The sequence below is a fragment of the Mus caroli genome, unplaced genomic scaffold, assembly GCF_978045245.1.
Source record: "Mus caroli unplaced genomic scaffold, Mus_caroli_1 scaffold_2, whole genome shotgun sequence".
In the NCBI taxonomy this organism is placed as follows: domain Eukaryota; kingdom Metazoa; phylum Chordata; class Mammalia; order Rodentia; family Muridae; genus Mus; species Mus caroli.
The window spans coordinates 131,142,626-131,168,813 of NW_028227257.1; the positions used below are offsets into that span (position 1 = coordinate 131,142,626).

Genomic DNA, 26,188 nt, shown 5'->3' on the forward strand with positions numbered 1-26,188 from the left:
ACCGAGAGACCTGTGGTGTACCGGATGTAACTCATAATTGCACAAACAGCTTTTTGAAATGTAAATTTAGGAACAGCTTGCTGTAGAAATAAATAAGGGGAGAGGGTTAAGGTTTTTGATTGCTGCATTTATTTATTTATTTTGTGTGGATGTGGGAAGGGCCTGAGCCCTGGTGCACAGGTGGAGAAAACTTGTGAGATGCAGTTCTCTTCCACGTGTGATGCTCAGGGACTAAACTTGGATTGTCAGGCTGGGCAGGAAATGCCTTTACCCACGGAGCCATCTATCCAGGCCAGAAAGAAGCCTAATACAATGAAAAGGGTACCAAGTATCAGTTGGTGCTAGGGTCTACTTGTAACTTGGCCCATCCGTCTGTGTCTGAACTTCTGCTCCCTCATTACTCACCCACTGGGTCATGTGTACCAAGGTTCAAGCCTTCAGGACAGCCTCTCCACTGAGCTATCCTGCCTTCTTAGAACAGCCTCTCTCCTCCCTGCTCTGCAGCCCCTCTAGGCACAAAGATGGAGAAGCAGACATTGTGTGTATCTGGGAGCACAGAAGCAGGGCAGGGACTGCTCTAGGCTGGCAGCCATCCCCCTCCCCAGGAGATGGCAAGATTGGAAACCTAGAACATTCATCAAGGGGCTGCCATGCTGCCCAAGACGCTCAACAAAACAGAGAGCAAAATTTAGACTCAAAAGGCAAGTGAACACAGAGAAGAGAGGGGTACAAGGTAGTGTGTTTGGTGGGGTGTGTAGAAATATTAAAGATTTACACAAGAACGATGGTTATACAGTATGAGAAATAGATTAATCTAAGCTCCACAAAAACGTGTTTTTAAAGGATGAATTTTATGCCATATGAACTATCTCTCTTCTTTTTTTAAACTTAAAAACAAAGGAAAACCCAGGGCTGGAATTCCCTAATCTCCACGGCCTGTTCTACACTGGTCACACAGTCGCCACCTTATGACATGCCTCTCTGTTTAAACAAGTAGCCTTCTGGAATTTACAAAGAAGTCCAAATTTTATAATTCAACAGAAATAATAATAGAGTAGAGGTCTCTCTTTCAATTCAAGTTTAAGCAATATTAGCATTTCTGAGTTAAAATAAAATAATAACAAAGAGGAAGAGAAAAGAGGCAGGCGAATTGCCTGTCAACACTTCCCAAGGCGAGATGAACGTGTCATTATCCAGGGTGCATTCCTTCTGAGAACCACACTATTCATGACAGCATTTGAACTTGTGGTAAGTTTAGCCCTGGTCAAAAAAGTATTTTCCAAGTTTCTTTGGCCATACAATGCTTTTCTCTGGCAGCTTCCCTATTGGTAACATAAGAGATTATGTTCCAGGGAACTCACATGGGGATCGGTGTCCTGACCCCCACACATACATATTCATGGACTATCCTCAGAAATGCATTGAGAAAAGGGGAGAATCCAGGCAATGGGTATAATGATTCCATCCTAAAGGGGGCTTCTATGTTTTTATGTTCCTATTGCAAGCATTCCAAATGCTTGGTATTGACTGAAATTAATAAACAGTGTCTATTTCGCACAGAATGACACTTGATGAAAAAAACCATCCTGTATAGTTATATAGGAGGAGAAAGACTATGTAATAATACTTGGGGCCTAGTGGCCTGTCTTGTTCTTAGTAAAAGCACTTACCTTGATATGAAACTCCAGGTTCTCGTCCATGGAATAGATGTGATCAAAAATATCATGTGCAATCCTCGGAATGATGCCCATAAGCTGAGGATCATGCAACTTCCCCTATGAGTGAAAGATACAGAACAGTCAGGAAGTGCTGGGAAGCACGGGAGAGGAGTGAACGGGGCTCTGCCTTTTTCAAACAATGTTGTTTAATCTGTAAAACTCCAAGTTGAGTGTGTGGGTCATGTTTTGTTTGTTCCTGCACAACAAACAGAAGTTTCTAGAACGATTGGTAGATAAGGCTAGAAATGGGCATAAGTCCTGGCTCAACCTAGGGCTTGTTAAGCAAAACTTACAAAACAGAAAGCACACGCACACAGGCATGCATGCATGCACGCACACACACACATGCTGTTGGCTTCCCGAGGAGCTTCCCTCTGTTGCCAGCAGAGTACTCTCCTGGCTATGGGGAGGGGGGTCTGTCCTGGCTGGAGCAGGGAGGCCATCTCCCCTCCTGTGTGAATCCACACACAGAGAAGCAGTGAAACTGTGGGAAAGAAGAAGGTGGGAGGTGAACAGGCACACTTTAGTTTAACCTGCAATAGTGAGAGATTGGCCAGAAAACCAGTCCAGATAAGCTAATCCCAAATCAGATCTGCTGGAGAATGGATAGATCCAACCATTGTCCAAGATTTTCTAAAGCACTTACCCTCAAAAATACCTTCCTCAGGAGCATTTTACAGACCGGCCAAGAAAATCCATTCCAGTGATCTCATTTTGAAATCTAGAATTCTCCAACTGAATTGTTCTAAATATGTTTTTTACTTCTTTTAGTATTTAAATTGACTTGAAGGGTATTCTTATATTCCTTTTTCCCACTCTAATTTTACCAAACAGGTGGAGAGATAAATACTCTTTTTGAACATTACTAAATACACTTTTATGCCTAGAATTTCTTTTTTCCACCTCTGAGGGCTGTCAAGAGATGCCATGAGTATTGAGATGTTGATGCCCTGTGGGAGGGAACGGAAGAGACAATATCCAACAATTCCCACTAAAGGGATTCTGATGTACTTAAAGCCATGGCTAGGTTGTGTACCTTAAGGTACACAACTCCACAGAATCTTCTCAATCTCCCAGTGAAATGACTACTCAAGTCCTCTCCCAAGTGTTAAACAATCTATCTGCCACAAACATAGCCTGGAGATCTACAGTGATGGTGTACCTGAAGAAGATTTTAGACTTTTGGGAAGTTATAAAACTCTAGAAATAGTAACACAAAAGCCAGTTTTCTCCTCAGTCCTTGGAGACACCCAGCAACCTTTACAGATTCACACAGACACCTGGCCCACTGCCATGCACTCTGGTCGAGTCAGCTTGACAGGACGAGAGGCTTGGAAGCTACTCACGAGGCAGAAGAGTTTCACAGAAACTCACTCCTGGAGTCTGGCATCCTCTCTAACCCATACATTAATATTCCATTCCTGCGTATGGATCCACATGCTCTCTTTTAGTATTATCTTATTATAAGTGCCTTTTAAGATTGAATTCTGACATAGCTAAGCCTTCACCAGTGTTCCAACAGTCCTAGAAGTCCTTGAGCAGACCATGGGCTTAGAATTCAGTAAGAATGTTGCTATTCAGTGACTTTCAGAATTGCCTCTGGTATTACACTATCACTTTGAATAAAAGCTAAGTCACTGCCCTACACAGGAATTTACCATCATCTAGGAAGAAGGAAGTTTGAGACCTAAGGAGAAAGCAGAGTAGATACTTAGAACTATAGATAGCTGAGTTATACCCATACACACATATTTACAATGGCCTAAGGGAAAGGTGGACTATACAATAGACTAAAATAGGAACTATGGCAAGGGCACAAAGCCCTTGACCCTGGCTTCTAAGATTAAGTGAATCTTAGGTGGAGCTCTTGTTGATCCCAGTTGTTAACAATGAATTCTATCCAGGTGGTTCCTGTTAGACCTTCTGTGTTTGCATTCCTCTGTTTTATGTAAGATTCCAGTAACCTCTTTGTACCTTGTGAATATGTCACCCAACTTCCTTATTGTCTTCTGCATAAAAAGTCTAATGCTCGATTTGACAAATTACATTCAGATTCTACACAACCTCTCCTGTGTGCATCTGTCTGTCATCTCATCCAACGCTTTGCCCACCTGCCCCAGAGACCCGTTCCATGCAGACGAAGGGATCCAGAGGGTCTGCAGCAGTCCACATCTGCCCAGTCAGCAACCTTTACAGATTCACACAGCCACCTGGTCCACATCTGCCTGGCCAGAAATCTTTACAGATTCACACAGACACTTGGTCCACATCTGCCCAGTCAGCAACCTTTACAGATTCACACAGACACCTGGTCCACATCTGCCCAGTGCCCTGAAGGCCAACCACTTTCCCCTCGATTAATCCTCTTTCTCCTCCAGGTCTTCATCACATAGTACTCTCCTAAAAGGAAATTCCAAGTCAACATTTGAGTTTCCAAGAGCAAAACCCCATATGGACAGAAGCATTAAAGACATGCCACCAAGCACTTGGTATCCCAATTTCTCAGCACATCTGATTCCTACTCCCTTCTCTACTATAAGCAAAAGGAATGCAGAATTCAGATATGCCTGGCTACTCTCTCATCTGGCTCTTCTGGCATGCTGCCCTCATCTATCAAGAATGATAAATCAAATGATGTATTGTGTGTGTGTGTGTGTATATAAATATTTTTATTAGATATTTGCTTTATTTACATTTCAAATGTTATCCCCTTTCCTAGTTTCCCCTCCGAAAACCCCCTATCCCTTCCCTCCTCCCCCTGCTCACCAACCCACCTACTCCCGCTTCCTGGCCCTGGCAGTCCCCTATACTGGAGCATAGAACCTTCACAGGACCAAGGCCCTCTCCTCCCATTGATGAGTAGGCCATCCTCTGCTACATATGCAGCTAGAGACACAAGTCCCACCATGTGTTTTCTTTGGTTGGTGGTTTAGTCCCAGGGAGCTCTGGGGCTACTGGTTAGTTCATATTGTTGTTCCTCCTATGGGGCTGCAAACCCCTTCCGTCCTTCTTAGAAGGGGGAACAAAACACCCATGGAAAGAGTTATAAAGACAAAGTGTGGAGCAGAGACTGAAGGAATGACCATCCAGAGACTGCCCCACCTGGGGATCCATCCCATAGATAACCACCAAAACCAGACACTACTGTGGATGCCAACAAGAGCTTACTGTCAGGAGCCTGATATAGATGTCTCCTAAGAAGCTCTGCCAGTACATGACAAATACAGAAGTGGATACTCACAGTCATCCATTGGATGGAGCACAGGGTCCCCAATGAAGGAGCTAGAGAAAGTATCCAAATGATATATTTACACTGTGTTTTAGTTTGGTTCTAGACACATTAAAAATGGGGTTGGCCTAACACTCAGGGTTTACTGCATAAAATTAGTGCAGAGCTCAATAGAATATACAAAGTGTTCCCTGCTACGGGAAGGACTCAATACATGTTAGTGTATAACATTCATCTCCTCATAGGTCCTCGCTGAGTTGGGGTGGGGCTGACTTGACCTAAGAAGTTATAAGACAACGCCCTCTTCCAGGCTACTACCTCACAGTATCTTAGGAAAACGGCACCAAATACCTGATCACATTTACATCACATAGGTCATCATAAACACCAGCAAACAGACCACAGCCATGAGCTCTACACTGCAGAAACTACTGGCAAAAGAATCCCTAGGATTAAAGGACAGATTTTCTTGTAGTTAAATTGTACTACCCCACTCAGCCAATCAAGTCTTTTCAACAAAACCTCCAGGGCTCTTGAATAACCCATGGTAACCCATGGCATATTCTTCTCCGTGGTCCACTACCAGAGAATGACTGGTAATCTAAAAGTCATTTATACTTTACTCAAATGTGTTTTCCTAGATGGTTCTCTTCCAATAGACCATCTTTTACTGATTCCTGACTTAAAATCAGCCTGCCAAAAGTGTGTGTGTGTGATACTAAGTAGGATAGGCATTTGCTATGGCAAACATATATGCACACATGGAACATATGTGTGGTATATAGGAGGGGGACATATATGTGAGATATGTGTCTATTGTATGGCAGTGTGAAAAGAGTTGTATGTGTTTGTGTGTGTATGTGTATATATATGTATATATATATGTATATACATATATAATGTATTTGTGTGTGATGTATGTATGTAGAGGATGTCTGAACAGTAAGTATATGCTCTGTGTGACATATATGGAATGTGTGTGGCATATATTTAAACATGTGGCATACTCCTGTATAAGTAGATGTGTCTGTGTCTATATAATGTATGTGGGGGATGTGTGTGATACATGGAGAATGCCTGTGTGACATATATGGAAAGTGCATGTATACTATATACGAATGACTATCTCTGTGTGTGCATGTGTGTGTACGTGTGCGTGTGTATGTGCATGTGTGTAAAGATCATACTGCTTCCAGATGAAGCATATATACACAGATACAATGTGATTACCAGGCTATGAAAAAAGGTGAATTCAGTGATCATGAAGGCCCTTCCAGCTGAGGTAGTAAAGATGGATTCCTTAGGAGCCCCCAGAGTGTGCAGGATGATTGAGATCTAGGCTGGGCAGAGGCTCTGGACAGCAGGGGTGAGCTGGCAGCAACAAAAACAGGAACTGAGAGCAAGCATGCCCTATCCGAGATAGGCAAAGTACACTATGGCTCAGGGATGAGAGAGGCACAGTAAATAGGGTGGTTAAAAGAGAACAACACATCGCTCCACCACTCCACCGAGGGAATAAACAGGACACTTTACAGCTGTGCTCTGTACAACTCTCTCCAGAAACTTTTCCAACTGAATGCAGCCTTCCAGGAGCAAGTCCCGAAGGAGAACCAGGACATGGTCCACTGGTCACTCAACAAGACTCTGCGTCCTCTGCCGTGGTCTCCTGGATGTGCACAGTTTCCTCAAACACTGGAGATGGGAAAGCAAGAGGCCAGCAGCATTTGAGCACCATGTAGTCTTCATTTTGTTCAGAATCATTAGGAAGGTTTGTGAGGTGGCTGGAGAGACCACAGGATTCCTATGGCTTCCAGATGTCCCTCGAAACAGGAAGAAAACCACAAGGTGTGTCCAGCCATCTCTCTCAGCAGCTGAGTACAGGGATTCATCCCTTCCAAGCAACAGACCAAGTAGTGAGACAAGTTGCACCCTCAGCCTGTCTGCAGCCAGCCACCCGACATCCTCTCCACCGACCTGCACATTCTCCTGAAAAGTCCACCTTGCATGATGGTGCCTACCATCCTCAGGACCAATACTGCCCAGTGAGTCCTATTTTACCTGAAAATCCCCCTTAAATGCAGTATCATGAGAAGCTAATCTTTCCAGTGTGATGGAGGATTATGTGTTATTCTCTTTTAACAGAAGATAAGGGCAATACCACTGGATATCAGACCCAAAATTGGGGAATTAGAAGAAAAATGCTTTAAAATGTGACAGTCTGCTCACTTGAGAGCTAGCATCCCTTCTGAATGCTTTTGAAAGAGCTCTGTGTGTATGCTGAATATATAAATCCTCCTTTCAGAAGACACAATGCCTGCAGAGCATTTCTATTTAATTGTGTTCCAGGATCCTGAACTTCTGTTTCCTACAGTCTACATCTTTAGCTTGCAGCAATCCCCTTCCCCTGGCTTCCGCTTAACAGACCCCCTACCCTCCTCCTGCCTCTCAGCACCCACAGAACAACAGGATCCAGCATGGGGGCTGGGCAACACGAAAAAGGGTCAGCCAACTCCATCCAGCATCAGGCGAAGGTCACAACAAAGAAAGGTAACTCATGATGACTGACAAACATGCATAGGTGACAGAATCTGGGGAACTCAGATGACAGAGGCATGGAATGCAGCTCCTCTGAGGTCCCTCAGGAGTGTGCTCCCCCAAAGGCTCAAATGTCCCCACAGCAGCACAGGACCGCCACAGTCTTCCCCATTAGCTACCCCCACTCACTTTCCTCCAACATCTTCCTCTGCAGAGCAGTCTCTCTCAGTGTCTACAGTTTTTATGACACTTAGCCAAATACTTTACTTTGTCAATGATAAATTAATCCCAAAAGCTTAGAATTCATTTTTGTAAGCATTCTCTAATAGTTCGGCAATTTAAAATACTAAAGGGTTCTTCTTCCGTGTTACATAACACCTTACTCGTTTTCCAAAACCTAAAAACTGATGGGTTTCCTCTTGAGATCCTGAAGGAATACTCTCTCCCTCTCCCTCTCTTTCCTCTCGGTCAGTCCTCCATCCTCGGTCTTCAGCAGAAGTGGAGCTGGGAAAGTATGCAACTACAACTTCACTAGTACCTGCAAGGTCAAAGCCCTTGAGAGAAAAGGAGGCGGGCAAAGTCGGGTCACGGCAACACCAAGACCAGGTCTTCTGGAACATACTGCTTAGGGAGCGAGGTGCGTAGACAACTCGCTAACATAACCCATGTGCTGGGCACATGCTGTCCTGATGGAGAAGAGGAGGCAAATGGGCCTCACGTTTCTTTAATTTGCACAGTCTCCAAACCACTTGGTCTTCTGCAAAATGGGCTAAAGAAAGTCAACACAACAGAAATGAGATCCCCAGCACCCCAGCCCACACTCCAATCAGTGCACAGAACATCAGAGTGCCAAAGAATTTAGCCCCGTGCCTTTGAAATCTCCTCTTCAATAGGAATGATTCATGAGCTAAATCTATTCTGCAGCAGTTGTCTCAGGGCTGCTCCCAGGAGGGATTCATAAATGAAAAAACCTTAGTTTGAAGGATTAAGGATTCATCCTACCCTGCTGCTTATAAGCTGAATTCTCCAAACTTACTCTGTGGTTCCATTTCATATAATAACCTCCTTCTCCTCTCCTCTCCTCTCCTCTCCTCTCCTCTCCTCTCCTCTCCTCTCCTCTCCTCTCCTCTCCTCTCCTCTCCTCTCCCTCTTCTCCCTGCCTTATGTCATCTCACCTGTCAGGTAGGCCTGGCCTCTAGAACAGTAGCTTTCAACCTTCCTGATACTGAACACTTTAATATATATTGTCCCTTATGTTGTACGGATCCCAGCTATAAAATTATTTTCATTGCTACTTCATAACTGTAATTTTGCTACTGTTATGAATCATAATATAAATATCTGATATGCAGGATATCTAATGTGTGGCCCCCAAAGGGATCAGAACCCACAGGTTGAGACCTGCTGCTTTAGACAAATTAACCAGCACCAGAGACCTCAGGAGCTCCTGGTGAAAAGCAGAAAAGGGGGCAATAAAGAGTTCCTGTTTAGAAGCTAGCCTGAAGCCACAAGCTCCCAGTGAGAGCATGAGTGAGGCCATCCCTTCCACTGGTTACTCAGTCCTGCTGAGTACCCGACCAGTTCACATCAGAAGGGGCACATTGGTTCATAGTCATTCAGGCTGTGGGCCAAGTGGACTGGGACCTACTGGAGAACCTAGCCCCAAACACACAGGGTGGGCAGAGCCACCACACTGGTACTGTTTTAACAAATACTTTATGGGGCCTCTTCTCAGTGACAGCCACTTTTAACATGTGTTAACAAAAACTAACCAAGGCTATGAGCGTAGCTCAGTGGCAAAGTGTTTGCTTAGGATGCATAAGGCACTGGGTTCAAGTCCAGGCAATGAAAATAAAGAAAAAATCACAAAGATAAAAACAAGTACATGCAATGAAAATTCCTTGAAACTATGCCGGGGCCAAACAAACACAGAAGTGGATGCTCACTGTCAGCTATTGGATGGATCACAGGGCTCCCAATGGAGAAGCTAGAGAAAGTACCCAAGGAGCTAAAGGGATCTGCAACCCTATAGTTGGAACAACATGATGAACTAACCAGTACCCCGGAGCTCTTGTCTCTAGCTGCATATGTATCGAAAGATGGCCTAGTCGGCTATCACTGGAAAGAGAGGCCCATTGGACTTGCAATCTTTATATGCCCCAATACAGGGGAATGCCAGGGCCAAAAGAATGGGAATGGGTGGGTAGGGAAGTGGGGGGGTATGGGGGACTTTTGGGATAGCATTGGAAATGTAATTGAGGAAAATACATAATAAAAAAAAAAAAAGAAGAAAATTCCTGCTCTGGGAAATTGCAGTTTTTGCTAAATTCATCCAGTGCTACAAAATCTTCAGTGTTCAAAGGAAATGGAAAAACCACAATCGTGACAAAGTTAGAATTTTGTGAAATCATTCCATCTTAAAGATAAATTCATATATACAGACACCTAGATAGATTCAAACCGACAGACACCATGCAAATCAAATAAAAGTCTGCTTATGGTCCAAATTTGGTCTAGAACCCAACCTCTTTAAGTCTCTGACCTATAGGGTTTTGGTTTGGTTTGGTTTTAATTTATTCTTAAGAGACTGCCTTCCTCAGAGGCCCTCCACATGGCAAATGACCAAATGCTTTTTGCAGCAGGTCCTGTCTGTTAGGGTGAACTGCAGTTCATAAGACTCCACACCACTAATTACCTATTCATAATGGTTGTAGCAGCAGTGGTGTGTGTGTGTGTGTGTGTGAGAGAGAGAGAGAGAGAGAGAGAGAGAGAGATGCTCTGAGGCTCTAATCCAGGGCCTCCTGCAAGCTAGGAAACTTCTGGAACACTAAGCTATAATATCCCCTATATCTGACTCTTTTTTTTTTGTCCTGGTGCTGGTACTTTATTTTTTGTGTACATTAGGCCATGAATTCGTATGGAATGGGCTCCAGCAGCTCAGGCTCTTTTCCGTTAGTCCTCACAGAGTGTGCTTCTCTGCATGGCGTAGGCTGGCGCTTCAGCCAAACCCAGGTGCCCTTCTCTTTGGCTTCCTTTTTCTTCTGGTCATTCTCTTTCACCCGCTTCAGGAAGCTGTCCCTGCTCTTTGAGTGCTTGATGTGCTCAATCCACACATTGATCCTCTTGGCCAGAATTTTGCCCTTAACTTGCTTGTTTACAATGATGCCCACGGCATGCTGGGTGACATTGTAGACTCCTCTGGTTTTGCCGTGGTAGCACTTATGGGGCATTCCTTTTTGAACAGTGCCCATTCCCTTGATGTCTACAATATCATCCTTTTTGTAGATTCACATGTATGTGGCCAAAGGAACAATGCCATGTTTCCTAAAAAGCCTAGAGAACATATACCGGGTGCCTCTCCTCTTTCCCTTTGTGTTCGTCATTTTGGCGAGTTACTGGAAGATGGCTGCGGCGGCCAAAAGCTATCTGACTATTTTTTTAAATGAAATTTATTTCTTCACTTGGACAGACAGCTCAACCAAGGTTTTTTAAAAACTAAATTCTTGAGATTTTACTGCTCATTGGCACTTTAAAACTCCCCAAGGACAGGAGAGTCTGGCTGAACCTAACCACCTCTGCTGTCACACCCATCTCACGCTTTGCTGACGCTCTCGCACCTCAGACACCGACAGTGCAAACTTACCTCCATGGTATGAGTTTTTCCTGATGAAGTCTGCCCGTATGCAAAAATTGTCCCATTATAACCCTCAAGGACATCTGCAAGCACAAGAGAGATGAACATTAATTCATTATGCTGCTCCTGCACTGGCCTTGGTTGTATGATGTAAGGTTGCAGTTCCTAATGGCCCATCTCTGTCTTCTTACACAAATGATATGTGCCAACTGCATGTGCTTTAAGTATGATTGTGAAATAAGAAAAGAAAGGAGAGTCTGCTGTCTTACAAATAAGAAAGGGACTCTCATTTCTGCAGACTGCGGGACTCCAGGGGAAGAGTCTTTTGCGGCTACATGAAGCTTTCGCCTAGGTGTTAGTCTCTTGAGATTCTTGGGGAGGAAAAGCCAGCAGACTTGCGGTTTCTGGAGATTAGAATAGAATGTGGTGCCTGAAGGTTTGGTCTCGGTCAGCCTAACTCTGGATCCTTTGGACCATTTCCCATGAAGGCCTCACGGAAGTCCCATCACAACAGACTAGAACTAGGGGAGCGAAAGGCACCACACTGCAAACCGAGCTCCAATCACCCTGGAAACTAGCAGGCCTGACTTAAATTTAATGCCTCTGGTTTTCTTTCACTGCCTCACTAGGAGGATAGCCTGGACCCATCAGCATCAGGAATTTCTCTTAATTACACAATAAGTACACAGTGAAAGCTCACACTCGAGCCAGGCTGGCTTCGGTTTCACACAGGGAGGAGGGGAGCCGTGCTGGTGGGGGCTGCTTTATGTTGCAGAGCTGAAGATCATCGGTGGGAATTCTTTCAGAGCAGCAGAGGTGATTAAAACATATTCCCTCCTGCCTCCCCCTCCTCTCTACAACCATCACAGAAAGGGAAACAATGCATAATTAATATCCTTGACCCACCACTCTGCACCAAGGGAGGAATTCTTAATGTGGTTGACGGTGAGGGCAAGAAGTGCCCTGAATAGAGGATGCTACTTGGGGCCATGTGAGAAAGTGTGCCAGCCAGTCACCTCCATTTATTTCAGATTGGGGTGGTTCCCTCTCCTCTCTGAATCTTATTGTGCTGGCTGTGGTGGTGTGTGTGTGTGGGGGGGGGGGGTGGTTTGTTTTTCTTGCTAGGTTTACAAAAGGAAAAAAGGAAAATAAAAACATACCTATTTTACTATTCTGAGATTGTTACAATATGACTTGGGATCAGAGAAGAAAAGCATCGAGTTGGGGGAAGGGAGCACTCACATATATCTGTCTTCTACAAATGGTTTTTGAAAGCGGTTTCCCTAGTAACAGCAGAAAGAAGAGAGAAAAAACTGAAGAAGTCAGTGTTAGGGTTAGAGGTTTAAGCTTCAGTTTCCATGAAAATGTCAACTCCCAGAGAAAAGATCCCCCTGGGGCTGGGGTCACAGTGCCAGCTTGGTGCGCCTCCACACTAGCACGAACATGATGAACATGTACTTTGAGGGACCCAAAGAAAGAGGTTCCATCCTACAGTTGAGATTTTAAAGTTCAATACTCATAACACAAACAACTTCAGGCAGTTGGAAGGCCAGGCACTGTCACAACAGAAAGCTTTTTATTTACTGGAAACTAAACACCTCTCCTCAGACTGAAGGCCCTTCCTCCCTTCACACTCCTGTGTATGTAGTGCTCTAGGATTTACTGGTCTCGGCCAACATCCATCCAGCTTCTGACCTCGCTCCTTTCTTCTGAAGTGTGACAACCTGCCACACCCTAAAGGAAGCTGACTCCAGAGTCTAAGTCCAGCCCACACTCCTTCCTCTGCCATCTTCCTCTTCCTCCAGCATCTCCATGAGGTTTCAGGGCTGTTTTCACTGAGCACAGGACACAGTCTCACCAAGCAAGTTGTTTACAGTCTCTGTTCTCCTGTGCTTACAAACTGAGTCCCCGCATAAAGTCTGGGATCGACTGGGAGAGTGTTTCTTTAGAGGGCACAAACACTGGCTTCAGTCCTCAGCAGCCCACAGTCGAGGAGTGATGTCGCATACCTATAATCTCAGCTCTGATGAGACAGAAACAAAAGAATCAGACTTCAAGGTAAGCCCTAGCTCTGTGAGGGCCTGAGGATAGCCTGAGCTAAATGAGACCCCATTTTAAAAAGGGGGCAGGGAGGGAACATGCCTAAGTGGCATTGGCTCACAATTGGGCTGAGGTACTGATAGGCATGTGGGAGTGTACTCAGAGAAAATCCCTTCTCTTTAGTATGTCCACACTGAACACAATTTCCTTGCTTTTTTTTTTTTTTCATAGAGAGCATACAGAACCCACGAAAGCACATTCTGATTGGCCTTTAAAGTACCCAGAATCATCTTACACGTAATAATTTTAGAGAATATCCTGGACCAAAATTGAATGCAGCCGATGTTGCCCTCTATCGACTCAATTCTGAACTAAAAGATAATTTTAAAACATAAGGTCCTAGCCGGGCGGTAATGATGCACACCTTTAATCCCAGCAGTCAGGAGGCAGAGGCAGGAGGATTTCTGAGTTCAAGGCCAGCCTGGTCTACAGAGTGAGTTCCAGGACAGCCAGGACTACACAGAGAAATTGTCTATTTTCTCAGATTTGAGGGGGTGGTGCATTTGTTTATTCCATGTGTGTTTTATGGTTAGTGGGGAGTGCCGGCAGAGAAAGCCATGGGTGAACAGTGCAGTTCAAGGGCTGAGAGAGAAGCCAGCACAGGCTGCTGAGAGAAGACTCGAGCACTGGCTTGTGCTGGGCCCTGTGCAGAACCACATACTGCCTCCGGGACCAGTTCATAGCTCCCAACCAAAAGGCCTGCAAACTTCCATCACAGTAAATGGCTGATGGTTCCTGGGCTGGAGAAACACATTTGCTTTAATCTCTTCGGAGCAGAATGACTGTTTCCACACACAATGCTCTTCCAGACAGAAGCATCCTTTGTGACGGTGTCTGGCATGATGGGAGCCCCACACCTTTCAGGCCAGTGTCCGTCTATCCAGCAGCCCAGCAAACCCAGAAGCTTCTACTGCAGATGACAAGCGGCATGTTATCTCCCAAAGGGGAGGGGAGAGGACAGAGGACACTGGCCAGCTCCGGCTACAGAGTTCAGAAGCTCGAGCATGCATGCATCCTAGGTTCTGCTTACAGCTGAGCCCAGGTCTGACAGGAGCAGAAATGAGTGCTTTGTGAATCACGGATCTGGGAACAGTCCTTCACACCTATACATCGGTATTCCTAAGAGCCTGCCCAGCCTACTAACCCTCCCAGGGGAGAGGGTGTTGTGTCAGGGGCACTCACTAGGTTTCTGACAACAGCTAAAGGCTGTTCCATTGGGATCCCAAGGTTTGCCAGCAAACCAAAGAACTCAAGTTGCCCGTGCTTGCAGAATAAAGACCCAGGCTCCAGGCACCAAGGGCAGGAAACACACACTCCCATCGCAGTAAATGGCAGACAGTTCTGAGCTTGAGAAGCACATTTGCTTTAATCTCTGCTGAGCAGAGTGACTATTGGCACACACTGACCCCTCCAAAGCCTCTGCATTTCAGAGTGGAAGCTCACCCACGACTGACCAGCACAAAGCTCTGAGTCCACAGTAACTGTTCTTTCCCCTCTACTCTCTTCACATACTCATTCCTTCCTATCCCTAGCACTTTGGCCTGTTAGTTAATAGTCCATATGGCCTGACTCTAAAAGAAAGGAAAGGCAAAATAGCTCAAAGCGCAGGCAGTCGGCAAACTAGGTCTCAAGGCCCAGACCCACTCACTCCTCTAGATCTGGCCAAAGCGCTTTATTCTCCACACATCAAATTTCACTCTAATATGGTAGTGAAAGTAGTGTTCACACCTCATCGCTTTAGGATGCGACATCTAAGGTGCTCGAGAGCAGACATAATACAGAGCATACAGAACAATGAAACGGATCTGAGTGTATCTTCCTAAGCTTAAAGCTTTTCAGTCTGCCCACGTGGTCTCTGGGATACAGTCTAGCATGTCCACCAGAGGGATGCAGACTGCCTCTGGCAACCTCATTTGCCACTGTGTACTCAAAACCTTACACCACTCCTTCCGAACTACCCAAGCGTGCCACACCATTTGTATCTTCAGGCTCTCACAGTTCCTGCTGATACTACGGCTATTATCTATAGTCCTCGGGGCCCAACCTTTCAAAGAAGCTTTCCTCAGTTTTCCACTCCCTCCCTTCACCCACCAAATCGGCACAAAGTGGCAATCCTCTGTGTGGTCCTGGCATGGTACACACACCCATCTTAACCTACATAGCCTAAAAGCATGATAATGGCATATGAAATGCCTCTCCTATATTGAGAGCTCCCAGCAGACAGTCTTAGATATTTTGATGACTCCAGTCCCTAACAGTGCTTATCAGGTGATAAGCACTTACTATTACCTGTATACATAAATAACTGTAGCTTAGAGAAATCAACTGGAAAAATTTTTTTAAAAAATAAAATAAAAAGCGAACAAAACCAGCTCCTCTAAGCATTTGTTCAGTCCACAATTGATTGCTTTGGAAGGCAAAGAAGGTCCAGAGTGGCTCCTGCTGACAGGCACACGGTTACCAGGATCTCAGCAATAATATCTGGTAACCATGGAGTTTAATGCCTAGGCACCCACAGGAGCCTTATTTGCCGTGATTATAGTCACAAACCTTACAACCTCTTCCTACAGAGATGGAGAAATCTTCACACTCTTTCAGCCAACAGTTTGAAAAACACAACAAAGATGCAAGTGTAGGAAATACCGGGACTCTAAACATCTTTTTTTTTTTTTTTTAAAGATTTATTTATTTTTATTATATATAAGTACACTGCAGCTGTCTTCAGACACTCCAGAAGAGGGCGCCAGATCTCGTTCCGGATGGTTGTGAGCCACCATGTGGTTGCTGGGATTTGAACCTCGGACCTTTGGAAGAGCAGTCGGGTGCTCTTACCCACTGAGCCATCTCACCAGCCCTCTAAACATCTTAAATCAGGCTCTGTAAAGGTCTCAATAGACAAGGAGACAGAGCTCATCAGCCTATGACAGCATCACGAATCAGGTGACCATGCTGATCTTCAGAGTCATTTGATTCACATCTTAGTCTCTTTACCCCATCCCAATCCCAACTGAGGCAGGGCTCTGATGACAAGAAGACCCAGTGGCGCTCCATTGTGTACTCCAAGAAGGTCTTGCTTATGGATGTATGATTTACCTTACTGACACAGAAAGGAAAGTCATTTGCTCTCACAGGAGCCTTGGAGGTTACTTTTAAAAGTTCAATCAGGTATCTGTCAAGCCCGGGAAGATAGAAAGGGCCCACGAAAAAGGAGAGGTGAACAGGTCTTAAAAGGAAAAGTGGATAGAAGAAAACAATATGAAGGAGAGAGGATACAGGGATCTGAGTCTTTAAACAGGGATGGAGATAGGAAATGAAGAGAGAGGAATTGGGCAAGGTAAGCTAACCCAAACTAAGGATATGCAAAGAACCTCAATAGCAACCTACTACTTTGGAAATTGATTTAAAAAAAAACAAAATTAAATACACACACACTCACATATATACACACAGAGTTTGAACACAGATAACCTGCATGAGTTGACAATGATCCCCCTATAAGACATGAATTATTAAATGAAATCTCAGTACAAAGTACGGGATAGCTCACTACAAGTTATTGCTCAGGGAGGGTCTGAAGACCCTGAAACAATACAGGCTTCCGACTGTTCTTGGTTATGCAGCACAACCAGATGATAAGACCTTCTTGCTGAAGACACCAACGCTTTGGCTGTACAACATAGAGAACTCAGCTGGAAGCTTCCTCCCTGCTGGTTAGCTTGATAGTACCAGAAGGTGCTATGCAGGCCACTGAGGGAGAAAAGGCATCAACGCAATGCCTGCAACCTCCATGCTACAACACCAACTCGCCAGGGAAGACTCGCCTCCGGTACAATAGCAGCATGAAGTTATATGGATAATCAGCTCGTCTTGGCTTGGATTTGAGGCCTACTTCGTAGAAAGGCATTTAAGCCTGATGCTGTAAACCTGTGCTTTGTCCATAGCTCAGGAGGCCATCAGCCCTAGGGAGAAACATATTATTATGTGCTAACAAGTCCTACCATGAACCTGTCTTGTCAATAGTTATGCCTAAAGTAGAGACTTGGAGCTGATCAAAGTACTGAGAATAAGTACTTTGTATAAGTACTTTGTATAAGTACTTGAGAATAAGTGTCTCTGGGAGTAACTGCTCTGCCTTCGATGGCATATCTAGCACCCACGTTCCCAAAGAATGGGGCTCAGAATACAACTCGGGGAGCCAGAAAGAGCTGGAGAGAGAGTTGCTGTGAAATGCTGTCTTCCAGACACGACATGACCATTCCAGCCATCAACTCACTGCAGCTGTGAGATGAGCCAGCATTCCAACAAACATCACTAATTAAAGTCAGGGTTCAAAACAGGGGTGGGAGGGCAAGAAGTAGTGAGGGAGACATACTGGAAGTATGTGGGGTGGGGCGGGGGGGAGTTGAGGATTTCTCGGGAGAGTGGAAGGAAGAAGTTACAGGCACAAATAATCAAGGTGTATTGTTTCATGTATGAAAAGAATAAATAAGAGTCTATTTCTTTAAATGTTTAACAAATGTTCCCACTAGGCCTTTGTCATCCTAACAATTTCTTTTTAAGAAGAATAAGGTATTCTTTATTGCTACCAAATGAGTACATTCACATTATAGTCATCGTGCCCTAGAAACGTCTGCTTATCACATGCCGAGCCCTGTTCTTCCAAAGGGTTTTCTTTGTAGATCACCATCTATTTGGGGTAGCAGGTTACCTAGAGTTGGGACAGATATTCACAGAGACTGCTTCTTCTTAATTTAGTTTTTAGCTGACACATTAAAAAAAACAAAAAACAAAAAACAAACAAACAAAAAATGTCCACATTAACAGGGATAAGAATGTCTGTCTGACACCTCATATAAGAAAATACATAAGAAAATATCCAAACACTGAAAGAGACCACACACTAGTGAATGAAAACGCAAAGGCGATTACTATTGTTTGTTAATCACTGTTGTTTTTTAAATGGAGTGCATCCATTTCTAATTACATTGGCACAGAGGTAGTTGGATGTATTTAAATGGCCTTCATGCTTAGCACAGCATGTAGCAAATACTATTTGCTTCCGATAATAAAATTGAAGAGAAAAAAGGATGGGAATTCTGGCACATGTGATTAATCTTACTTTAATTTAAAAAAACAAAAACAAAAAACCTATGTCCACGCTCAGCCACAGGGGGAAGGCAGGCCTGAACAGGAGAAAGCCCAGGAAGACACACTTCAAAAACAGAAACCACTCAAAGAGAGGCAGAGGAAGCAAAAGACAAAAACTACGGCCCCCTGTCCACCAAAACTGTTCATCCTAAACAGCTAAAATCTAAGCTTATTTTTTGTTGTTAGTTTTCTATAATAATCTCGCAGAGAAGACCTTCAAAATTAATTGATGTTTGTAACAAGAGTGTGAATAAGCATACACCTTAACAGGGAACATTGCCTGCTGACGTGAGCCTCCCACACAGGTGTCCAGGGTCAGAATTCATCTAGCAGATGTACCAGGCCTGAATCTCATGAATTTCAAATAGGTTAGTCAGCCCGGCTCCCCGAGAACAGCAGATCGAAAGCTGCAAGATGCTTCTGTCTTTTAAACCCATGGCTGCCTGTATGGGTGGCAGCATCAAGACCTTTGAGCACATGGCTGCCGTGGCATTCCCATCTGAAGGCGAGGATTTGATGGAGAAGAGCAGGCACGCAGGAGATGCCCCTCAGCCTTGTCCAGATGGCAGGCCCCGCCACAGCATGCTCCAACCTGCTCCTGCTTTGAAATGGCAAGAGAGAGCAATGTACAAATTGCTTCTTCGCCCTGCTGTTATTTTGACACAAATCCTCCAGGGCCAAGGCCAGTCCCAGTGAAAAGAACTGATCTCTGCGGCACAAAGGCAAGCTTGAAGCTACCTGTTTGGAGGAACACATGTCGGGATGTGGTAGGATGGCTGAAAGTGGTAGGATGGTGAAAATTGAAATTAAGGAATCCTGTAGAGCAGACATGGCTGCACAGCTACCTCAAAGGGGGGACTTCATGACACTGTAGAATACCCCTTGGTGGCAAGAGCAACCTTTCATCTGTAAGACTACATTCTCTGAGTTATTAGTAAAAGAAACCAGCCAAACATGTACGGCTAGAGCATGGAGCAATCCATTTCCTCCCTCAAGCATGAGAGGAACACTCTCCCTGTAGTCCCCTGAGACCATGACGGAAATTCTGTGACTCCGCATACCTTGCTTTGTGAGCTCTTAGGTAACAGAATAACCCTACCAAAGAGGTGGCAACAGTAACAGAGAAAACTAATGCAGAGGTTGAATAACATGACTGAGGTCAGTCACAGCAAGGCAGGGCTAGAGCCAAGACAGCAATTTAGTGTTTCCAATTAACAGGCCTCTGCTTACAGTGGAGGCACACTGATTGCTAGGCTGCGAATGTCACTTAATGTTTTCATTAGTGACATCCCAGGAGGAAATAAAGGGGCACTTACCTTTGACAATCTGCTTTGCACAGGCATTGTAGACCTGCTCCTGGGTTGTGTTGGGCGGCAGCACTCGGTCAAAGACATACGGCTTCCCTTGCTGAAAGCAGATGAAAGAAAGGAATGGAGAAAACACATTAGGGGTTTGGGCCTAAAAAGCAGTAGTTAAGCCACAGGCAACTACATCGCCAACCCAGTTTTTAAGCCAGTCCTTTCCCTCACCACAGAACCTTTTACAGCATGAGCCACAAATACACCACACACACAGATGCTGGACGTCAAGGGCCTTGAAGGCACAGAGCTCTAAGTCTTTATCCACTTATCTGGATAAAAAAGTAGACAGGTGGAGCAAGTAGCTGATAGGCAATGATGTTGACACAGGAAAACAAGCAGTGTCCAGATATGCAGTAAGGTGACAGAGATGACAGAGCTGACCACAAGCAAGGCCTTCCTTGACCGGAGAAGTCTCAGCTCAGAGCATCATGGAAAGTTCAGAAAGGTCGATATCAGGAAAGAACATTCTAGGCACAAGATGAGTAGACAGCAAAGGGTCTGGTATATTCAGGAAATGAGGGGATACCACAAGCCCAGGGCAAGAAAATCTGGAGGCAGTAGGTAGGGTACTGCAGGACAAATAAGTAACCAAATAAAACTAGCCTGTGTTGTGTTTACTGGAGAGATGACATGATCAGATTGAAGGAGCCATTGTTAGTAGACACAGAGCACTATCATCCCGCAGAATTCAGTTCCCTGTCATACAGAAGCAATGTCTAAACTGGATGGTAGCTTCCAAAACAAAGGAGCCCTTCTATGCAACAAAAGAAGAAATGTGAGGGAGAGTGGTTGTCTAGAAGTTTGGCTGGCAGCTACATACGTAAACTTCAGAGAAACTGCTAAGTCAGGGGAAGGGAGACCTCTACCACAACACCAGATAGCTCCCACTACCTGTCATTCCCTATTCAGTAAGGACTAACTGGTATCTCAATGTCAGGCACAGCAATGAACACTGGGGTGTGGGGGAACACACCTCTGCCAACAGTGCCAAGGCAAATCAGCACAGCCTCTCACACAGCCTGGCCCACAAATCAGAAACAGAAGGACAAAGGACAAGAAAAGAGAGAGGAGAACTAAAACCACACCTCCTACGAGTCAGGGACAGGCTGACTCCTCGAAGAGACAACTACTCATCAGAGCTCCCAGAGAAGTCATGCTACATCTATAATCCGCCTACAAAGACACTCAGGCCTTTGGGCAGGCTAAATGGTCACTCATTCATCCCATGGCTACAGGCAAATGGAGGTGAAATCCCAGCTCTAGGTTGTATGTTTGACCTTTAGTTTCTGAAAACAGAATTGACCTAGCCAGGCAAACAAGTTACATCTAATTTTACCTTAGAAAATTGAGAATTTTTATAAAACATAAAAAAGAGGGGCGGGGACTAGGTGAGCCTCATTCACAGACATAGACCTACAGCCATTCTGAAAGGAATGGTGAGAAGGGATTGCTTCCTTAGTTTCATTCACAGTTCTGTACTTGTTTTGTACTTTAGTTAGTGAACCAGGTATTTATTTGGTTGAGTAACCAAAACCTATTCCTCACCAAAATACTCAACTAACTGTCTGTCTTACTAGCCTTATTCATTTTCATATTCAACCCATATCAGGGACTGGAGAGATTCAGTTAGGTTAAGAATGAATATTACGACTGCTCCCCAGAAGACACCATATCTGAGGCATCCCAGATCTGCTGCGCTCAAAGCATTTGGTAAGAATCTTCCAGAAGTCCCACAGCTGCCACTGGGAACTCAGTGGACTTGGGGACCCATCAAACCCAAAACTCCCACCCACCGAATACCACTCCCCTTCCACCCATCCCCTTTTGCTGAGACAGACTGCTAGCTAGTCTGCTCCACTGAAGATACCATAGCCAGAGACATCCCAGGAGATGTACTGTACACAGGGCAACTGAGCAACTGATCACCAGCTTGTCTGCTCCTCTGAAGATACCACAGCTTGAAGGCATCCCAGGAGTTTCTCTCTACACAGGGCAACTGGGCAACCAACACCACAATCCAAAGACCCCTGGTGGGCATGCAGAGTAACTGACCCAAAGTCATGCAGTAAACAGAAAGCCTCCCTGGAGTTCTGCTGCACACAGGGGAACAGAAACCACAGTCCATTGGCCCCCCTGGCTTCACACAAGACAACAGCTTAAGTGCCCCCTCTGAAAACCCCACAGTTGGAAGGTCCCACAGGAGGTCTGGTACAGCCAGGACCACATGCCTACCAGGAGACCTGAAGCAACTAAGAGACAAAAGAGTCAGACTCCAGACAGAGTCACCCAGAGCAGCAAACACCAGGGATAACCAGATGGTGAGAGGCAAGCACAAGACCATAAGCAACAGAAGCCAATATCCGTGGGCATCATCTGAACCCGGTTCTCCCATGACAGCAAGCCCTGAATACACCAACACACCTGAAAATCAGGAAGGTGACCTAAAATCCTAGAGATAATAGAGTCCTTTAAAGAGAATATAAATAACTCACTGAAAGAAATACAGGAAAACACAGATGAACAAGAAGAAGCCCTAAAGTAAATCCCTTAAAGAAATACAGGAAAACACAATCAAACAGGTGAAGGAATTGCATAAAGTGGTCCAAGACCTAAAAGTGGAAGTAGAAACAATAAAGAAAACAAAAATGGAGACAACTCTGGAAATGGAAAACTTAAGAAAGAGGTCAGGAATTACAAATGTTAAGTATCACCAACAGAATACAAGAGAAAGAAGAGAGAATATCAGGTGTAGAAGATACCATAGAAGAGATTAACACAACAGTCAAAGAAAATTCAAAACATAAAAAAATTCCTAACACAAAACATCCAGGAAATTCAGGACACAATGAAAAGACCAAATCTAAAAATAATCAGAATAGAGGAGAACGAAGATTCCCAGCTCAAAGGACATGAAAATATCTTCAACAAAATCATAGAAGAGAAGAAAACTTCCCCAACCTAAAGAAAGAGATGGCCATAAAGGCACAAGAAGCCTATAGAGCACCAAATAAATGGGACCAGAAAAGAAAATCCTCTCGTCACATAATTATCAAAACACTAATCACACAGAACAAAGAAAGAATATTAAAAGATGCAAGGGAAAAGAGCCAAGTAACATACAAAGGTAGGCCTATCAGAATTACACCAGACTTCTCAACAGAGACTATGAAAGCCAGAAGAGCCTGGTCAGAAGTCACACAGACTTGAAGAGAACACAAATGCCAGCCCAGGCTACTATATCCAGCAAAACTCTCAATCAACATAGATGGAGAAAACAAAATATTCCAGGACAAAACCAAATTCAATCAATATCTATCTACCAACCCAGTCCTATAGAGGATCCTAGAAGGAAAACTCCAACATCAAAGAAAAGACAAGATATTAAGCATCTCACAACAAAGTCAAAAGAAGAGAACCAGAAGCACATAAAGTCACCTACAAAATCAAATATAACAGGAACCAACAGTCATCTGTCTTTAATATCTCTCAATATTAATGGACTCAACTCACTTATAAAAAGACATAATCTAACAGACTAGACAGGCAAACAAGAACCAACATTTTGCTGCATACAAGAGACACACATCAATAACAAAGACAGGCACTATCTCAGAATAAAAGGATAGAAAAAGGTCTTCCAAGCAAATGGTCTGAAGAAACAAGCTGGAATTGCCATCCTAATATCCAATAAAAACAGACTTTCAACCAAAAGTTATCAAAGGTGATGAGGAAAGATACTTTATATTCATCAAAGGGAAAATCTACCAAGAGAAAGACTCAATTCTAAACATCTATGCCCCAAATGCAAGGGCACCCACATTCATAAAAGAAACTTTACTAAAGCTCAAAACACACATTGAACCCCATACAATAATTGTGAGAGACTTCAACACTCCACTCTTACCAATGGACAGGTGATTGAAACAGAAACTAAACAGAGACACAGTGAAACTAAAGAGAGGTTATGAACCAAATGGATAACAGATATCTACAGAACATTTCACCCGAAAACAAAAGAATACACCTTTTTCCCAGCACCTCATGGTGCCTTCCCCAATATCAATCATATAATTAGTCACAAAACAACCCCCCAAAGATACAAAAAGATTGAAATAATCCTATGCATCCTATCAGATCACCATGGCCTAAATAACAGCACCTAAATAATAACACCATGGTCTTCAATAACAGCGAAAACAACAGAAAGCCCACATACACATGGAAACTGAACAACTCTACTCAATAACTTGGTCAGGGAAGAAATAAAGGAAGAAATTAAAGACTTCCTGGAATTTAATGAAAGTGTTGATACATAATACCCAAACTTATGGGACACAATGAAAGCAGTGCTAAGAGGAAAATTCATTCACTAAGTGCCCTGGTAAAGAAACTGGAGAGATCTTACACTACCAACTTAAGAGCACACCTGAGAGCTCTAGAACAAAAAGAAGCAAACAAACTCACCCAACAGGAGTAGACAGCAGGAAATAGTCAAACTCAGGGCTGGAAATAAACCAAATAGAAACAAAGAGAACAATACAAAGAATCAACAAAACCAAAAGCTGGTTTTTTGAGAGAATCAACAAGACAGGTAAACCCCTAGCCAAACTAACTAAAGGGCCCAGAGGCCATATCCACATTAACAAAATCAGAAATGAAAAGGGAGACATAACAACAGAAACGGAGGAAATTTTTTAAAATCATTAGATCCTACTACAAAAACCTATACTCAACAAAACTGGAAAATCTAGATGAAATGGATGGTTTTCTAGACAGATACCACATACCAAAGTTAAATCAAGAGCAGGTAAACTATCTAAACAGGTCCATATCCCATAAGGAAATAGAAGTCATTAAAAACCTCCCAACCAAAAAAAAAAAAAAAAAAAAAAAAAAACAGCAAAAAAAAAAACCCAGGGCCAGATGGATTTAGTGGAGAACTCTATCAGACCTTCAAAGAAGACCTGATACCAATAGTCCTCAAACTATTCCATAAAATAGAAACAGAAGAAACACTACATAATTCATTCTATGGATCCACAATTACTCTGATATATAAACCACACAAGGAACTAACTAAAAAAGAGAACTTCAGACCAATCTCGCTTAGGAATGTCTACGAAGAAATACTCGATAGCCAGGCAGTGGTGGCTCACGCCTTTAATCCCAGCACTTGGGAGGCAGAGGCAGGTGGATTTCTGAGTTCAAGGCCAGCCTGGTCTACAGAGTGAGTTCCAGGACAGCCAGGGCTACACAAAGAAACCCTGTCTCAAAAAAACAAAAAATAAAAAATAAAGAAATAAAGAAATACTCAATAAAATTCTTGCAAATTGAACCCAATAACACATTAAAACCAACATTCACCACAATCAAGCAGGCTTCCAGGGATGCAAGGTTGGTTCAATATATGAAAGTCCACTAACATAATCCACTATATAAAGAAACTCAAAGAAAAAAAATCACATGATCATCTCCTTAGATGCAGAAAAAGCATTTGACAAAATACAACACCTCTTCATGTTAAAAGTAATGTAGAGATCAAGAATTCAAGGCCCATACATAAACATAATAAAAGCAATTTACTGCAAACCAACAGCTTTAACCAACAAATTTAACAGCAAATTAAATGTAGAGATACTTAAAGCAATCCCACTAAAATCGGGGACAAGACAAGCCTGCCCACTCTCCCCATATCTATTCAATATAGTACTCAAAATGATAGCTAGAGCAATAAGACAACAAAAGAGATCAAGGGAATACAAATTGGCAAAGAAGAAATAAAAGTATCACTTTTTGCAGATGATATGATAGTATATATAAGTGACCCCAAAAATTCCACCAGAGAACTCATAAACCTGGTAAACAACTTCAGCAAAGTGGCTGGATATAAAATTAACTCAAATAAACCAGTAGCCTTCCTTTATATAAATGATAAGCAGGCTGCGAAAAAAATTAGGGAAACAACTCCCTTCACAATAGTCACAAATAATATAAAATATCTTGGGGTAATTCTAACCAAACAAGTGAATGATCTGTATGAAAATAACTTCAAGTCTCTCAAGAAAGAAATAGTAGACCTCAGAAAATAGAGAGATCTCCCATGCTCATTGATTGGCAGAATTAATATAGTAAAAATGGCCATCCTACCAAAAGCAATCTACAGATTCAATACAATCTCCATCAAAATACCAACACAATTCTTCAAAGACATGGGAAAAGCAATTCTCAAATTTATCTGGAATGGCAAAAAACCCAGAATAGCGAAAAACAATTCTTAATAATAAAAGAATGGCTGGGGGAATCACCATCCCTGACCTCAAGATTTACAACAGAGCAATAGTGATAAAACCTGCATGGTATTGGTACAGAGACAGACATGTTGATCAATGGAATAGAAATGAAAACTCAGAAATAAAACCACACACTTACACACACTTGATTTTTGACAAAGAAGCCAAAAATA

General features: G+C 43.5%; 1 protein-coding gene and 1 pseudogene across 1 annotated transcript in view; both read right to left on the reverse strand.

Annotated features, from left to right (window-relative positions):
• The window catches only part of Kif5c (kinesin family member 5C), a 158,126-nt gene that overhangs the window by 83,132 nt on the left and 48,806 nt on the right, over nt 1–26,188 (reverse strand). Inside the window, exons 2-4 of the mRNA XM_021184624.3 lie at nt 19,681–19,771; nt 11,126–11,199; nt 1,671–1,775 (exon numbers count right to left, since the gene is read on the reverse strand). Of these exons, the coding sequence (XP_021040283.1) occupies nt 1,671–1,775; nt 11,126–11,199; nt 19,681–19,771 (270 nt within the window). The remainder of the gene's footprint in view (nt 1–1,670; nt 1,776–11,125; nt 11,200–19,680; nt 19,772–26,188) is intronic.
• Nucleotides 10,341–10,892, reverse strand: LOC147005926 (large ribosomal subunit protein eL21 pseudogene; annotated as a pseudogene).